The 18,738-nt window shown below is 40.8% G+C and overlaps 1 protein-coding gene across 3 annotated transcripts in view; it reads left to right on the top strand.

Annotated features, from left to right (window-relative positions):
- The window catches only part of LOC128596655 (zinc finger protein 225-like), a 32,346-nt gene extending 13,608 nt beyond the window's left edge, over window positions 1-18,738 (top strand). Inside the window, exons 1-5 of one of the 3 annotated variants that reach the window (XM_053606248.1) lie at window positions 4,177-4,314; window positions 10,374-10,456; window positions 14,134-14,260; window positions 14,407-14,499; window positions 15,045-18,738. In XM_053606248.1, the coding sequence (XP_053462223.1) occupies window positions 10,442-10,456; window positions 14,134-14,260; window positions 14,407-14,499; window positions 15,045-16,930 (2,121 nt within the window). In that variant the 5' untranslated portion in view covers window positions 4,177-4,314; window positions 10,374-10,441 and the 3' untranslated portion in view covers window positions 16,931-18,738. Of the gene's footprint in view, window positions 1-4,034; window positions 4,315-10,373; window positions 10,457-14,133; window positions 14,261-14,406; window positions 14,500-15,044 lie in introns of those variants that run through there. The other 2 variants (XM_053606249.1, XM_053606250.1) reach the window with 2 other exon arrangements.

Below are 18,738 nucleotides of genomic sequence, written 5' to 3'. Positions count from 1 at the left end.
CATGTCACATAAGTTTAAAACTAAGGAATAGGACCGTAGAAGTCATTTTAAAACAAAAATTTATCTAGTTGTTGGAATACAAATTAATGAATGTGGTCAGCTGCTGTAATCAATGTACACAATACTTTGTTAGGTGTAAGTCCCATAAGAATCCAACAATTCTGGATTACATGTGTAGAAATAAATTGGGTATGCATATGTTGTAGAAGTAAAAAAAAATCATGATAGTTTGAAGAATAGATGTGATCCGGCAGGGAACGTAGCCTGAATGCAAATTCATAGTAATATGCCATGGTGAAATCTTAAGTAAACATGTGAAAGGGCTTTCTTCAGCAATCTGTCTAAAACAGATACCTTAGATTTTCATAATTAGTTTTCTAGACTATATCTTCTTCAGATGCTAGGTATTTATTAAGATCCACCTGCATGAATAGCCAGTTACATGAAGATAAAGTCAAGCTGATCCTTCTCATTTCATAAAACATCATGCAATAGGTAAGTAAAAATACTGACATTTTTAAACAAAGAATTCTCTTATCCTTTTCTCTGTATTCTTTCTCCTCTCCAGAGGCAGTTGTCAAAATGAGATGAAAACAATTTTATTGAGATGCTTAAAGAAGGAGTACCAAGGTATCCTCAATATAAAGAGATTTATTGCTGACAAATCTAGGAATGAGGTATAAACACAGTAATTAAGAATAAGAATCGGGCAGCACCTATGGCTCAGTGGGTAGTGCGCCGGCCAAATATACCGAGAGTGGCAGGTTCACTTAACAGGCCCTGATTAAACTGCAACAAAAAAATAGCCAGGCATTGTGGCAGGTGCCTGTAGTCCCAGCTACTTGGGAGGCTGAGGCAAGAGAATCGCCTAAGCCCAGGAGTTGAAGGTTGCTGTGAGCTGAGACGCCACAGCACTCTACTGAGGGCAATAAAGTGAGACTCTGTCTCTACAAAAAAAAAAAATAATAATAATAGAATAAGACTCGCTAGCCAGGCATTGTGGTGGGTGCTTGTAGTCCCAGCTACTTGGGAGGCTGAGACAAGAGAATTGCTTAAGCCCAAAAGTTTGAGGTTGCTGTGAGCTGTGACACTACGGCATTGGCACTCTACCCAGGGACAGCTTTAGACTCTGTCTCAAAAAAAAAAAAAAAAATAAGACTCATTAATACATGTTTTTCCCCCCCCTTTTTTTTTGGAGACATAGTCTCACTTTATCACCTTCAGTAGAGTGCCATGGTGTCATAGTTCACAGCAATCTCAAACTCTTGGGCTCAGGTGATCCTCTTCCCTCAGACTCCTGAGTAGCTGGTACTACAGGTGCCTACCCCAACATCCAGCTATTTTTAGTGATGGTGTCTCCCTCTTGCTCAGGCGGGTCTTGATCTCCTCTGCTTAAGCAATACACCTGCCTTAGCCTAGGTGGTAGACTAGGATTACAGGCCTCAGCCATTATGCCTGGCCAATGAATCTTGAAGGAATTAACTACTGATTCTTAAAGCAAAGGATTTGTTTGTCTCAAAATGAAAACTTCACAAAGAATATAATAATGGCTCTTGAAAATACGTGAGGATGTATTTTATTTACAAAACATGAACTACGGACTAAAACTACAGTTAGATACCAAATATTATCATTAGATTGGGAAAACGTTTTTCCTTGAAGATTGTGTCTTTTTGCTTTTAAATAATACTTGTGTGGTTGAGGCATTTATACTTCAAGAAATCATTCCTGCCTGGGCTGGTCGCTGTGGCTCACGCCTGTAATCCTAGCACTCTGAGAGGCCAAGGGGGATGGATTGCTTGAGCTCACAGGTTAGAGACCAGCCTGCACCAGAGTGAGACCTCGTCTCTAAAAATAGCTGGGCGTTGTGTCGTGGGGCTTGTAGTCCCGGCTACTGGGAGGCTGAGACGGGAGAATCTCTTAAGCCCAAGAATTTGAGGTTGCTGTGAGCTGTGATGCCATGGCATGCTACTGAGGGCAGCAAAGTGAGACTCTGTGTCTCAAAAAAAAAAAGTATTCCTGTCTGTTACCAAGCAAAAAGTCTTACTTGCAGATGTGCACAAAAGCCAATAATATGGCACCAAGGTTTTTAGAAAAGAAAAGGAGACAGGAGTTGGGCTCAAATCTGTCTTCTTGTGCTACCCTTAGACAATAATTTTATTAGAAATGTTTTAGATGGTTTCTGGGATTAACTGGTAATTGGTGGAAGACAAGAAGTCTGGAAAGTCTTCAGGCATCAGGAGTCTCTTCATGAGTCACGTGCAAATTCAGGGAAATTAGCATAAAATGTGAACAGAAAATCTTAGGCTTCCAGCAGACTAAATGGACCCCCTCTTGTCCACAAGGACCCCAGAAATACCCTAAAGCCAAATTACTGGCCTTGAGAGGGGAGCTTAGACACCTGGCTCTGCCTGATCTCCTCTCTCCTTGGAGGTATTATGTGTTAAGTCATTAACTGAAGCACACCTGTAGGGCATCAATTTACTTAAGGGATCTCTTCGGTCTGATGGCCTGTCTCTAACAGATTGCCTGAATTTAAAATATTCCAAGGGGGCGGCGCCTGTGCTCAGTGAGTAGGGCGCCAGCCCCATATACCGAGGGTAGCAGATTCAAACCTGGCCCCAGCCAAGCTGCAACAAAAAATAGCTGGGCATTGTGGCGGGTGCCTGTGGTCCCAGTTGCTCGGGAGGCTGAGGCAGGAGAATCGCCTATGACCAAGAGTTAGAGGTTGCTGTGAGCTGTGATGCCACAGCTCTCTACCGAGGCCAACAAAGTAAGACTCTGTCTCTAAAAAAAAAAAAAATTAAATATTCCGAGCATTTAGACAGAGCTTCATCTCTATGAGTCTAGCCAATTATATCAAAGAATCTTTAAATCCTCCTATAACCTATAACACCCTGCTTCAAGATGTCCTGCCTTTTTTGGGATAAGCCAATGTGCCTTCCGCGTATTTTATGATTTTACCTGTAATTCCTGACTCCTTAAAATATATAAAAGGAAACTGTAACCCAACCACAGCAAGATCACTTGCTTGAGGCTCCCACGTTTGGCAGAGCTTGGTTTTTTTCTTTCTTACAAGCAAGTTGTTTCTTCTCTTTTTTTCTTAGAGACAGAGTCTCATTTTGTCGCCCTCGGTAGACTGCTGAGGCGTCACAGCTCACAGCAACCTTCAGCTCTCGGACTTAGGCGATTCTCTTGTCTCAGTCTCCGGAGTAGCTGGGACTACAGGCCCCCGCCGCAACGCCCGGCTATTTTTTGTTGCAGTTTGGCCGGGGTCGGGTTCACACCTGCCACCCTCGGTATATGGGGCCGGCGCCTTACTCACTGAGCCACAGGCGCCGCCCAGCAAGTTGTTTCTTTTATTTTTATTATTATTTTTGTAGAGACAGAGTCTCACTTTATCAACCTCAGCAGAGTGCTGTGCTGTCACAGCTCACAGCAACCTCCAACTCCTGGGCTCAGGCGATTCTCTTGCCTCAGCCTCCCGAGTAGCTGGGACTACAGGCGCCCGCTACAACGCCCGGCTATTTTTTTGTTGCCATTTGGCCGGGTCCGGGTTTGAACCCACCACCCTTGGTATATGGGGCTGGCGCCCTACCCACTGAGCCACAGGTGCCGTCCAGCAAGTTGTTTCTTATCTGGCAGCCTGCACGCCCAGGGAATTTGTGTTAATCACTCTTACAGGCAGTTTCATTGTTATATATATTTTTTCAGGCACTCAAGCAGAGCTAAGAAATCCCACAGCCTCGGGGTGCTGAATTAGTACCCATTGTGCTCTACAGGAAGTGTAGTCTACAAGGTCTGTATACTCCGCGACACTTCCCCTGGAGGGTGTAATTATGGACGTCTCGCCTACCTGGGGAATTCTGGGAAGTGTAGTGTAATTGATGTTATGGGGGGGTGGGGTACAGACGCTTCCGCTCAGGCAGCAGGATCCACGGGCTTCTGGGAAGTGTAGTCCTGACGCTCTGCGGCGTTCAGGTCACTTCCGCTCCAGGAGCGAGCGGTTACTACCTTTTCTGTCAGCGGTAATTTGGGTCAGTTCTGCAGCTTGCAATCCTTTCTGAATTTCCGGGACCTACGCTTTGGATCCTCACCGAATTGGTAATCGATTTAGGGGAAAAGAAGTGTCGACGGAGAGTGGAGATTTGGCGGGGCGAAGGCCGCGTTGGGCGTTCTCAAACCCGAGCCTTCTTGCCTTTGAGTCTGTGCTCTGGTCCGCGGGGGAGTTTGGTCTCTCCTAGTGTGAGGGTTTCCGTGAGTCGTCCCGACGCTCTCCACCACACGCCTGGGGCCACTTCTTCGCAGTATAAGGTTGGGATGTTACTTATCTCCCTGTGCTTCCCGTTACTGTTCTTTTTTTGTTGTTGTTGCAGTTTTTGGCCGTGGCCGGGTTTGAACCCGTCACCTCCTGTATATGGGGCCGGCTCCCTATTACTGTTCTTTAAAACGGGAATATCAGGACCATCTCAATAAAATTGTTTTGGTAATTTAATGAAGTAGTTCCAACGAAAGCTTTGAAAGAGATCCTGTAACGTGACGAGTAGGGATCTCTTGTTATTGTTAATTTCCCTGGAAGCGGTCAGGATCCTGAATTGGGTCAGAGCTGCGGTGGCCCAGACCTGGTCCTTTTCTCTAATCCCTGCAGGACGCTGGATAGTCTTAGACGCCTTACTGGCCTCTTTTTAGGAAGCAGGGGGTTGCTTCCATGCTCCACGAAGGGAGAGGAGCTTTTAATTTTTATGGAGGATGGCAACGTGGTCAGGAAATTTCTCAGCCTTCGCTTTCCCAGCCCGAGTTATCAAAGAGAACTAACAGCACGCAGTGACTTGTTGGCTGCTGAAAGCAAAGCTCTACATGAGCGGTACTTCGCTTGTTTCTTTTAGAGAGATGTTCACCTCGACCAAGAATGTATAGGATTTGTGTGTCCTCCGGTACGGGTGTTGATAATAATTAAGCCTTATTAGTTAAGTTTATTCTGAGGGCTTTAATAACTAAATACATTTATGCCACACTTGGGCTCTGGAGAGGTACTGCTTTTTTCCATTTTAAATAAAGATGAGAGTGAGCCATAAAGCACATAGTCGCTTACCAGGAGAGGGAGCTGTGTTCGGGACCTAGGCAGTCTGGGTCCTGAGCCAATAATCTTTTGCATACGTTTTCATTGAGGTGTAGGAACTGCGTAAGATTGCATTGGAGAGTCAGGGTCTTTTCTGATTCCACACTAAGTGTAGAATTATTTTCTCAAGATCTATCAAATACAATGTTGGTATTAATGGGAATTGCATTGAATCTGTAAATCACTTTTGGTAGTATAGACATTTTAACAGTACTGTTAATGCTAATTCACAAGCATGATTTTTTTTTTTTTCTGTAGTTTCTGGCCGGGCCTGGGTTTGAACCCGCTATCTCCGGCATATGGGGCCGGCGCCCTACACATTTGAGCCACAGGCACTGCCCACATGATATGTTTTTGTTTTTGTTTTTTTCCATCTGTTTACATCTTCTGCAATTTCTTTCCTTTTTTTTTTTTTGAGACAGAGTGTCAAGTTGTCTTGGGTAGAGTGCAGTAGCGTCACAGCTCAAACTCTTCGGCTCAAGTGATTCTCTTGCCTTAGCCTCCCAAGTAGCTGGGACTACAGAAGCCCGCCACAACATCCGGTTGTTTTTTTGTTGCAGTTGTCAGTTGTTTTAGCTGGCCCGGGCCAGGTTCAAACCCACCAGCCTCCGTTATGTGGCTGGTGCTCTACCTGATGAGCTACAGGCACCATTCTCTTCTACAATTTCTTTACTCAGTGTTTTAAGTAGAGGTCCTTCACTTCCTTTGTTAAATATATTCCTTGGTATTTCATTTTCTTTGATGCTACTTTGAAGGATATTGTGTCTTTGATTTGATTTTCAGCTTGACTGTTGTTGGCATACATGACAGCAACCGATGTGTGTACATCGATTTTCTAAACTGAGACATTGCTATATTTATCAATTCTAGGAATCTCTTGGTTGAGTCTTTGGGGTTTTCTAGGTGTAAAATCATGTCAGCAAAGAGCAATATTTTGATCTCTTTTTTCCCCCATTTGGATATATTCCATATCCTCCTTTTGTGTGATTGTTCTGGCTAGGATTTCTAGCACTATGTTGTATAGAGGGCAACCTTGTCTGATTCTAGTTCTAAGTGGGAATGCTTTCAGTTTTTCTCCATTCAATATGAAGTTGGCTATGGGTATGTCACAGATGGCTGTTATGATTTTTGAGGTATGTCCCATCAATGCCAATATTCTTAAGTGTTCTTATAAAAAAAGAATGCTGCCTTTTTTCTTTCTTTTTTAGAGACAGAGTCTCACTTTATCACCCTGGGGAAAGTGTCGTGGAATCACCGCTCACAGCAACCTCCAACTCCTGGGCTTAGGCGATTCTCTTGCCTCAGCCTCCCGAGTAGCTGGGACTACAGGCGTCCACCACGACACCCGGCTATTTTTTGTTGCAGTTTGGCCAGGGCTCGGTTCAAACCTGCCACCCTCGGTATATGGTGCCCGTGCCCTACCCACCGAGCCATAGGCAGGCACCCTCCCTCCCCCCCAAAAAAGAGTGCTTTTTTTTTTCAAATGCTTTTTTCTGCATGTATTGAGAGGAACATATGGTCATTGTTTTTGCTTCTATTTATATGGTGAATTACATTTACCATATAGCTTCGCATATATTGAACCAACCTTGCATCTTGGATTGAATCCTACTTGGTCATCATGAATTATTATTTTGTTATGTAGCTGAGTTCTGTTTGCTGAGATTTTGTTGAGAATTTTAATATCTCTATTCATAAGAGATATTGGTCTATAGTTTTCTTTTTCCATTATTGATTTATCATTTCTTGCGTTAGATATCAAGGTGATATTTGCTTCATGGAATGAGTTGGAGGGGGGGCTGGTTTCTGTCCTTGATGTTATGCAATAGTTCCTGCAGTATAGGTACAAGTTCTTTGTAGATTTGGTAGGATTCTGGTGTGGCACACCATCTGGTCTCGGCCTTTTTTTTTGTTGTTGGAAGAATTTTTATTGTTGCTTCAATTCTGGCTCTTGATATTGGTCTATTCAGGAGTTCTGTTTCTTCCTGATTGAGTCTAGGGAGGTAAGTATGATTCCAAAAATTTGTCCATTTTCTCCACATTTTCAAACTTATGAGCATAGAGATTCTTATAGTATTTGGCGATGATGTTTTGTATTTCCATGATATCTGTTGTTATTTTACCTTTTACATTTTGGGAAAAGCTTATTAGAGTTCTTTTTGTTCCTGGTTTATCTGGTCAAAGGCTTGCGATTTTGTTTATCTTTTCAAGGAACCAACTTTTTGTTTCATTAATCTTTTGCTTGGTTCTTTTGTTCTTGATTGCTTGTAATTCTGCTCTGATCTTAGTTCTTTTCTTTAGCTGGGTTTGGGATTGGTTTGCTCTTTGTTTTCCAGTTCCTTGAGCTGATCCATGAGGTTGGTAATTTCTCTGATTTTTAGATAGGGGCATGTAAGGTGATGTATTTTCTTCTCAGGGTTTTTTTTTTTTTTTTTTGCAGGTCCCACAGATTTTGATAACTTGTGGCCCTATCATTTAATTCCAAGAATCTTTTTTCTTTTCTTTTCTTTTTTTATTAGAAACAAAAACCTTGTAAAGGACGAATGAACATAAATACATTCAGAAAAGGAATCAGACAATTGCTATGTTGAAATATTAAGCAATAATAATAATAATGCAAAGAAAGTAACATTCACATTGTCAAATAAGAGTATGCCTATTATAGAATGCTTTGACCCTGAGATTCAGTATAGAGTCATCAGTTAACTTATTTTTTTTAAGTATCAAAAAATAGACAACTAATATTTATAAATAAAAGTAAAAGATAATTTCAAAAAAAAACAGATCATGCTAAGTCTTGTAGACAATAGAAAAAGAAGAAATACATGAAATTCATTCTACTTGATCTGGGTACCCCTGATATTAAAGTTGGAGAAAATGTATTATTATAATGGAGAAATTACAAACATGTCAGTTATAAATGAGGATACAATATCCTAAACAACATATTAACATGTTGAGTTAAAAATTAATGTTTAAGTAATATACTTTGGTCAAAATTAAAACCAATTTATGTGAAGATTAATCACTATTTTATTTTCTTTTCTTGTTCTTTTTTTTCTTCTTTTCCTTTCCCTCAGCCCTTCCCTCCTTCTCTGTCTGCTCTCCCCTTCCCCCATACCCCACCATGTCATTAATTGTCTTCAAATCAAAATTGAGTATATAGGATTCATACTTCTCTACTCCTGTGATGCTTCACTAAGAATAATGTGTTTGATTTGTGTTTGATTTCCATCTTCTTTTTTATCCCCCTCCATGATTTCTTTATCTACTTCTTGGACTATATCATTCAGCAATATTTTGTTTCATTTTCATCACTTTGTGTAAGGATGAGAGTTTCTGTTGGAATTGATTTCTAATTTTATTCCACTGTGGTCTAAGAACATACATGGAATAATTTCTATTTTTTTTTTTAATTTGTTGAGACATGTTTTGGGATCTAGGATGTGGTCAATATTAAACAATGATCCATGACCTGATGAGAAGAATGTATATTCAGTAGTACTGGGGTGGCATGTTCTATAAATGTCTGTTAGGCCCATTTTATTTTTTTTTCTAAAGTTGTGTTTAAGTCTGATGTTTCTTTGTTTATTTTCTGCTTAGATGATCTGTCTGGTTCTGTCAGTGGGAGTTGTAGTGTCTTGCCATTAGGGTGTTGTTGCTTATCATTTTGTTTAGATCAAGTAATATTTGCTTTATAAATCTGGGTGCACCTGTGTTGGGTATATAAATGTTTAGGATTGATATATCTTGTTGAATTGTTCCCTTGACCAATATATAATGACTATCTTTATCTTTGTTTACTTTTATTGCTTTGTTGTTAATGGTATTTGCCATGAAAATTGCTTGCTACTCTGGCTTTCTTTTGGTTTCCATTTTCATGGAATATTTTCTATACTTTCATATAGAAAAGACGTGTTTCCTGACGACAACAGATATTTGGCTTGTATTATTTTATCCATTCACCCAGCCTATGTCTCTGCCCAGTTTTCTTTTTTTTTTTTTGAAGCTGTTGCCCTGGGTACAGTGCTGTGGCATCACAACTCACAGCAACGTCCATTTCCTGGGCTCAAGGGATTCTCCTGCCTCCACCTCCCAAGTAGCTAAGATTACAGGCACCTGCCTCAAGACCTGGCTATTTTTTGGTTGCAGCCATCATTGTTGTTTGGCGGGCCAGGGCTGGATTTGAACTCACCAGCTCAGGTGTATGTGGCTGGCACCTTAGCTGCTTGAGCCACAGGTGCCGAGGCTCTGCCTAGTTATTGTTAACTCTTTTTTCACTTTACATATGCAGGGACCACCTTCCTACTTTTTCACTGTATATACTTTACTTATCTGGAATTTCATAAAAATAGATTTATACAATCTCTGGTTTTCTGTGTATAATGTTTCTTTCACTTAGTATAATGTTTTCTTCTTTCACTTAGTATAATGTTTTCATGGTTTGTGTATGCCTGTGTCATGAATCAATACTTCATTCCTTGTAATTTCCAGTTAAGATTCCATTGTATGGGGCGGCGCCTGTGGCTCAGTCGGTAAGGCGCCGGCCCCATATACCGAGGGTGGTGGGTTCAAACCCGGCCCTGGCCAAAACTGCAACCAAAAAATAGCCGGGCATTGTGGCGGGCGCCTGTAGTCCCAGCTACTCGGGAGGCTGAGGCAAGAGAATCGCTTAAGCCCAGGAGTTGGAGGTTGCTGTGAGCTGTGTGACGCCATGGCACTCTACTGAGGACCATAAAGTGAGACTCTGTCTCTACAAAAAAAAAAAAAAAAAAGATTCCATTGTATGGGTGGCACCTGTGGCTCAGTGAATAGGGCACTGGCCCCATATACCGAGGGTGGCAGGTTCGAACCTGATCCCAGCCAAACTGCAACAACAACAATAAAAAATAGCCAGGCATTGTGGTAGGCACCTGTAGTCCCCACTACTCAGGAGGCTGAGGCATGAGAATCGCCTAAGCCCAAGAGCTGGAGGTTGCTATGAACTGTGATGCCACAGCATTCTACCCAGGGCTACAAAGTGAGACTCTGTCTCTTAAAAAAACAACAACAAAAAATTCCATTGTATGGATATGCCACAATTTGTATATCTAGTTACTCGTAAGAAGGCATTTTGGTTGTTTGTAGTTTTGGGTCATGAATAATGCTGCTGTGAACATTCTCCTGCTGTTTCACAATACACTTCTGTGTTGGTGGGCAGCATCCCAGGCCATCCTTTCATGTATGTTTTTTTGCCTTCTGTGGCACTTTCCAGGTACTATTCTGACTTACTGCAAACTGTATAACTCAGGACTCTACAAATTCCCAGAAGTTGGATGAAAAATGACCATGCTTAAAGTGAGTAAGACTTTGCCCTGTCTTGCTGTTAAAAATCTGATCTCACTACTCAGATTGTCACATATTTTTCTCTGTCTTGGGAAGACTCAAAGAGAATAATAGGCATTTGAGGCTCTGTTGTTTTTAGTTCTTATTTTCCTATATTAATTTTTTTATGACGTAAAGAAAATATTAATGATGAGTGATTTGGGGGTGGTGCCTGTGGCTCAAAAGAGTAGGGCGCCGGCCCCATATACCAGAGGTAGCGGGTTCAAACCCAGCCCCTGCCAAAAACTGCAAAAAAAAAAAAAAAAGAATGGGTAATTCTCTTATTTTACTAATTCCCTGTTCACAGATTAGCTGCTTTTATTCTCTTGTACCACGTTCTATTCCTTGTGTACATACATAATTATTTCTATTGATGATATGTTATACTCTTTTTATTTAGTATTATATAACATTTGTTTTTTATGGTTGTATTTTCAACTATTTTCTACTCAGAGGCAGTAGGAACTGAACACTGAAAGAGTACTTTTGACCTGTGCCACTTTGTCTGGTTTGTAGATAGAAAATCCACATATGGCACAACACAACAGGATATTAACTGCTACTTCACACAGTACTGGTGGAGGTTTATACATAGTGAAACTAGATTGTATTTCTCTCATGCCTGAGTCATGCTTCCTTTGTATGTTATGTACTCATCTTTTCATCTTTATTTATGTTTTAAGGAGTTTAAATGAAGAAGTAACTTTCATTTAAAATGTCTAGTAATACTAAAAGATTTGCCACTCACTCATGTTCTGTTACCACATTAATTCCTCCAAGCAGTTGGATGAGGCAGTTCTCATCCTTGTCTTCCTTTTAAACATGAGAACTATGAGACACTGGGTCAGGTTCAGACAGAAAACCAAGTGTCAGCAATATTAGTCATTTTGTTCAAATAAAAGAGCGATAGGAAGAAAGAGATTTCTCCATTGAGCAGCTTGTACCCTCACCTGGAGTTCCTTGAGCATCATATCCACAGATGGCCCAGTTCTTTTCTGTTCCCACTTGGGGTGACGACTACGCTTCCTGATATGGCATTGCCTCAGGTGTACTCAGAGTTTCACATGCCCGAGGCCAGCAATGATCACAGTCATTATAGAAAAACTTTAAATTCCTTATTGCAAAATATGCCTTACAAAATGTTACCAGAAAATATCACAACCTGGAGCAAAAATATTTACCACTTCTATATCTAAAAAAAGACAATCTAAAATAAGAATCCTATGCACAGAATAGAGAATAGAGAACAAAAATCAAAGGAATAGGGATGGTAGACATTAACTGGCAAATTTAAAAGGAAAAACAGAGATGGCCAATAAATATTTGGAAAGATGATGGTATTGTTTATAATAAAATAAGTGAGAATAATAAAACAAATTTTTTGGCAGGGTGCCAGCCACATACACTGAGGCTGGTGGGTTTGAACCCAGCCCGGACCAACTAAAACAATGACAACTAAAAAAAATAAATAAAGAAAACAGGGCAGCGCCTGTGGCTCAAGGAATAGGGTGCCAGCCCCATATGCCAGGGGTGGCAGGTTCAAAACCAGTCCCAGATGAAAACTGCAAAAAAAAAAAAAAAAAAGAAAAGAAAAGAAAGAAAACAATGACAGCAAAAAATAGCCGGGTGTTGTGGTAGATGCCAGTTTGAGACTCTGTCACCAAAATAAATTAATAAATAAAACAAAAACAAAATTTTCCTCCCACTCAGAGTACCAACTCATGGAAAATTGATAATTTGTTCTTGGCTATGGAAAGATAAATCAGGGAACATTCATCCTTTTGGAAGATTACAGAGTATGGAGAAAAATTGAGAAGTTATGAACACAATTTAAACATGCTTGTTTTTGACATTTTAATTTTTGTTTGAAAATATTTTATTTTTACTTATTTTTTTGTTTTTTTAGAGACAGAGTCTCAGTTTTTCACCTTTGGTAGAGTTCCGTGGCATCTACCAAGCTTAAAAGCTGTGGTGACAGCTCAGAGCAACCTCCAGCTTAGGTGATTCTATTGCCTCAGCCTCCCGAGTAGCCGGGACTACAGGCACACACCACAATGCCTGGCTATTTTTTTGTTGCAGTTTGGCTGGGGCTGGGCTCAAACTCACCACACTCGGTATACAGGGCCGGTGACCTACTCACTGAGCCACAGGAGCTGGCCTATTTTATTTATTTATTTATTTATTTATTTTGAGTCAGAGTCTCAAGCTGTCACCCTGAGTAGGGTGCTGGTGCATCACAGCTCACAGCAACCTCAAACTCTTGGGCTTAAGCTATTCTCTTGCCTCAGCCTCCCAAGTAGCTGGGACTAGGTGACTGCCACAACACCCAGCTATTTTTTAGTTGCAGTTGTCATTTGGCAGGGCCTGCCTGGGTTCGAACCTGCCAGCTCCAGTATATGTAGCTGACACCCTAGCCTCTGAACTACAGGCACCGAGCCTGAAAATATTTTAAACAATCAAAGTGAAAAGTAAATTCTACATACAATTTTCTTTACAGGATTGGTATTATTTAACAATGTGTAAAAGTATTATTTAGAATGGGTAAAAGTAGATAATTAGGGCCAGGCGCAGTGGCTCACACTTGCACTCCTAGCACTCTGGGAGGGGAAGACAGGTGGATTGCTGGAGGTAAGACATTCAAGACCAGCCTGAGCAAGAGCAAGACCCTGTCTCTAAAAAGTAGACAGACATTGTTGCAGGTACCCATAGTCGCAGCTACTTAGGAGGCTGAGACATGACGATCACTTGAGCCCAGCTGGAGGTCGTTGTGAGCTATGATGCCATAGCACTCTACTGAGGACAATATAATGAGACTCTGTCAGAGAGAGAGAGAGAAAATAAAAATAAAAATAGATAATCAGTTCTCTGGAATACTGTACAGATATGAAATGGAATAGATAACAATGATAATAAACTTTTTAAAACTACTAGTGATTAAGTACTTAATCTGTACCACACATTATTCTGATGCTCTGTATATTCCCTTGCTTAATTGCTGAAAAACATTGTCACGTGAGAATCATTGGACGGAGTGGAAAATAATTCATTTAGGCCACCTTGTCAAAGATCACATATTTTGGAACTGACAGACACTTGGCATGGACTTTAAAGTCTGGCAGCTCTAGATCATGGTGTTGAATGATGCAATGAATATATATAGTTTGAGAATACAGAAGATGTACTATATAGGTGCCCCACACAGGTCACCACAGGCTTTTAAGTTTGGCGGATATTAATAAAAAGTAATAGCCTCCAGGTTTCGAGTACTAGAGAAGAGGACAGTGGGGATTATCAAACAATGTTGCCACTCAATTGTTAAATGCTGCTGGGATACCAAGCAAGATTCATTAAAAACTAACTATATATAGCCCAAGATGCAATATTTCGAGTCCTGGAGTGTTACCTACAAGTAGGCTTCAGTGAGTATGCAAAGTAGAAATGCAGGATTTCTCTGTCATCATTGCACTTCTAGGGGAAGTGTATGTCAGAAAAATCAGTATGTTATTGTCAGGACTAACACAGAATGAGTGGGAAATCTATAAGTTGACCTATATCTTTCAACATCTAGAACAACCTTCCACCTCAGTGCCATCTTCTCTCTCAGTCATCATTGGTTGTAAGACTGAAGTTACATATGTTGGATGTTGTAGGAGGCAGTGACATTCAAGGACGTGGCTGTGTTCTTCACAGAGGAGGAGCTGGGGCTGCTGGACTCTACCCAGAGGAAGCTATACCAAAATGTGATGCTGGAGAACTTTAGGAACCTGCTGTCAGTGGGTGAGGAGAGCCACTCTTTGTAATGAAATTTCAGGCTGCAGGAGTGACTTTGTATCTTACAATTTGAGTATGCAGTGGGAACCTACATTTTTGGTAACTTACCTAGAATGTATTGGGATTAAACATATGACTTTGCATGTTCACAGGGCATGAACCATTCCACCAAGATGCTTTCCACTTCATAAAAGAAGAAAAGTTTTGGATGATGAAGACTGCAGTCCATAGAGAAGAGAATTCAGGTATGGACCAAACAACTATGTATCTTTATAGGGAACTCTCCCATGTGTTTCCTTCTGTCCATGTCCACTTCTATCACCCTGGTCTAAATTACCAAACCTCTTCCCTAAATTATTATTCCTGTTGACTGTCCTGTTCCCACCCTTCCCATCTTGGCATCTGTTCTCCTCATAGCAGCCAAGTGATTTTTTTTGACATATAACTTAAATTGCCATTCACTTCATAAGGATACACAACATAAATAAAATATACAAAGTATTGATGATGTTGCTGGTTTTTCTTAAAGTTCCTTTTGAGTCATATTTCATTATGTACATAACTTATAAGGCAAATGATTTACCACGCAAGATTTTATTTCTACCATGTATTGAATATAGGAAATTTGATATAGTTCTGAATTGGTACTGACTAAAGAGACCATAGTGCCCTCAAAAACACAATCTCAACATATATTGTATTCATAAAAGTTTCATGGCTAAGTGGAAATTGTGTTATTACTGAACAAAGTCTTCACTTGTCCATATCTCTTAATTCTGTGTTCTGATAGGAGGCAAAATCCAAACTACGATGGAGACACTTCCAGAAACAGAATTGCATGAAGAATTGTCCTACCAGCAAATGTTGGAACAAATTGCAAGTGACTTAACCAGGTCTCAAGTTTCCATGCTTAGTAGCTCTCAGGTCTACAAACAAGGTGATGTGCCCTGCCAGGTTGAGAGAGGGCTATCTGTTAGTCACATAGGACAGAAACCTTACCTGGGTCATGAGCATAAACAGTCCTTCAGTGATTTCTCAATCTGTGATCTTCGTCAACAATTACACTCACGAGAGAAGTCTTATACGTGTAATGAGTGTGGAAAAAGCTTCTGTTATAACTCAGCTCTTCATATTCATCAGAGAATCCACATGGGAGAAAAACTTTATAAATGTAATGTGTGTGGTAAGGAATTCAGTCAGAGTTCACATCTGCAAAGTCATCAGAGGGTCCACACTGGAGAGAAACCCTTCAAATGTGAGCAGTGTGGGAAAGGCTTCAGTCGTAGATCAGGACTTTATGTTCATCGCAAATTACACACAGGAGAGAAACCTTATAATTGTGAGGAATGTGGGAAGGCCTTCATTCATGATTCACAGCTTCAGGATCATCAAAGAATCCATACTGGGGAGAAACCATTCAAATGTGATATATGTTATAAGAGTTTCCGTAGTAGATCAAATCTTAACAGGCATTCTGTTGTTCACATGCAAGAGAAACCATTCCGGTGTGATACATGTGGTAAGAGCTTTAGTCAGAGATCAGCACTTAATAATCATTGCCTGGTCCACACTGGAGAGAAACTGTACAGATGTGAAGTGTGTGGAAAAGGCTTCATTAGTAGGCAAGATCTTTATAGGCATCATATGGACCACACAGGGCACAAACCATATCATTGTAAAGAATGTGGGAAGAGTTTCAGATGGGCTTCTGGTCTTTCAAGACATCAGCGTATTCACAGTGGAAAAATACCTTTCAAATGTGAAGAATGTGGAAAGGGATTTTACACAAATGCAGAGCGCTGTTCCCATCAGAGAGTCCACAGTGGAGAAAAGCCATACAAATGTGAAGAGTGTGGAAAGAGTTACAAAAGGAGGTTGTATCTTGACTTTCATCAGAGGGTCCACAGAGGAGAGAAACTCTATAAATGTAAGGAATGTGGGAAGACCTTTGGCTGGGCCTCGTGTCTTTTGAATCATCAGAGAATCCACAGCGGAGAAAAACCATTCAAATGTGAACAGTGTGGGAAAAGATTTACTCAGAATTCACAACTTTATACTCATCGTAGGGTCCACAGTGGAGAAAAACCATTCCAATGTGAAGAATGTGGAAAAAGATTTACTCAGAATTCACAGCTTTATTCCCACCGCCGAGTCCACAGTGGAGTAAAGCCATACAAGTGTGAGCAGTGTGGGAAGGGCTACAACCGAAAATTTAATCTTGACATGCACCAGAGAGTCCACACAGGGGAGAGACCTTATACTTGTAAGGAATGTGGCAAGAGCTTTAGCCGGGCCTCAAGTATTTTGAATCATAGGAGAATCCATAGTGGAGAAAAACCATTCAAATGCGAAGAGTGTGGGAAGAGATTTACTGAGCGTTCTAAACTTCATTCCCATCAGAGAGTTCACACTGGGGAAAGGCCCTACAAATGTGAGGAGTGTGGAAAGTGCTTCAGGTGGGCCTCAACTCACCTAACCCATCAGAGACTACACAGCACAGAAAAACCATTCAAATGTGAGGACTGTGGGAAAAGCTTTGTACACAGTTTATACCTTATAGACCAACAAGGAGACCACAGCAGGGAAAAACCATACAAATGTGAGGCTTGTGTGAAGGGTTACAAGAGGCGCTTGAATCTTGATATGCTTTTATCATTATTTTTAAATGACACATAATTATACATATTTATGGGACACATAATTTGATACATATATCCCTGTGTAATGATCAAATCAGTGTAATGAACATATTTATTACCTCACTTATTATTTCTTTGTGTTGGAAACCTTCATAATCTGCAGTTCTTACTGTTTGCAAATAAACGCTAAATTGTTATTGATTATGAGGCAAGAGCGTAAAAGCGGAGCTAAAGATCTGTCCTGACCATTCTGTATAGGCATTAGCCAAACGGTCTGTAACACTCCTACCTCTACTGTTGCAGATATCTCTGTTATCTGTATTTCCTTCCCTTGGTATGCGCTGGGCCTAGATAGTAACTTTGTAACTTCCTTAACCTTCCCTTGCCTCTGAAGATAGGTAGCCCACCCGGTGTCAAGGGCGTGGGCCAACCTGACCTTCCCTTGAGTCCCAAGACTTTCACGTTTGTCAAGTCCCTCACATCTTTTATCACTCTCACGTGCACCCTAGCCCTAAAAAATGTATAAAAGAAAGGCAAGAGATTAAGTTGGTGGGCTCGGTTTTTTGGGACACTAGTCTGCAGAGTCTCCTGGCTGGAATAAACTCGCCGCTTCCTCTATCAACTGGTGCCTGGAGTCTTCTGTCTGCGTTGGTTTTCCTGCTACAATTACAGTCACTTTGTTGTGCTGTAGAACACTAGAGTGTTTTACTTCTATTATACTTTCTGTATGTGTTAACAAATCCATAGCTGTTTCCTGCATCCTTCCCTGTCTCTAGTCGCCACTATTCTGTTCTCCACTTGTATGAGCTCAACTTTTTCGGCTTCCATTTATGAGTGAGAATGTGTATTCATCTAGCTGACAGGCACCCTGAGGGCAGGGGTGTGTGTGTCCATTTTTCACAACATCTGTATAGAGCCTAACAGACAGAAGGGAATGTAAATCTTTTTCTTTACATTAGCAGGAAACTGCCTTTTACAATTAGCTTTTTTACAGTCGTAGAGAGTTCCTAAACAGAGGGGGATGGGTACCTGTGCTAGCTACAGTCCTCAGTTCCAGCTCAAAATTATACCTGAAGGTAGATGTGGCAAACCAGCGTGGCAAAGGGGAGCAAACCAGAGTGGAATTGGTGGAGAATGAGGAAAATACAACATAAGAGAAGACATGGAAACAAAGGGAGGGCAGCCAGTACCAAAACACAAATCAGCTTTATTTTGTAGTATTTGTACAGGTTTCTCTACAGGGAAGTAGCATAAACAAAAGATATTTTTGGTCTTATAACATGATTGGAAACTGTAAATGACTTGAAAAGAGACAAATGATCTTGTTAATGGTTTCTACTCAACTTCATTAACATATGACAAGAAGGGAGAGGTTGTGAGGATTCTGCCTAGTTAACAAAACAAAGGAAGAACTTTGTGACTTAGTGGTTTCTACTCTGTTAGCGTACAATAAGGTGAAAGAAGGGAGCGATCTCAAAGATCTCTGCATAGTTAACTAGACAAAGAGCTATGTGATTTCTGGCATAGGGAGCATGAAGAAAGGAATTTGGCTGTTGTGGGAACAGAGAAGCAGTTGGAGGTTCATTCTCTGAATGTTTCCCAGGCTATGAGGACCCTGCTTTCTCATAGCCCGCTCTCCCCAGGCATAATCAATGACAAGATAACAATCATCAGTGACAAAGTACTGCTTCTGTTAATGGGCCTGTGCTAAGAAGAGGAGTCATTTTGCAGCAATTTCACAGTACCATGTCAATTTGGTGATAGCCGTAAATCATCTTCATCCCCTTTACAACTTCTAAATAAAGACAGAGTACCTAATTCTGCCAACATTATGTACCTCTTTTT

Source organism: Nycticebus coucang, chromosome 10 (genome assembly GCF_027406575.1).
Source record: "Nycticebus coucang isolate mNycCou1 chromosome 10, mNycCou1.pri, whole genome shotgun sequence".
In the NCBI taxonomy this organism is placed as follows: domain Eukaryota; kingdom Metazoa; phylum Chordata; class Mammalia; order Primates; family Lorisidae; genus Nycticebus; species Nycticebus coucang.
This window is presented reverse-complemented; position numbering and strand designations above follow the sequence as displayed.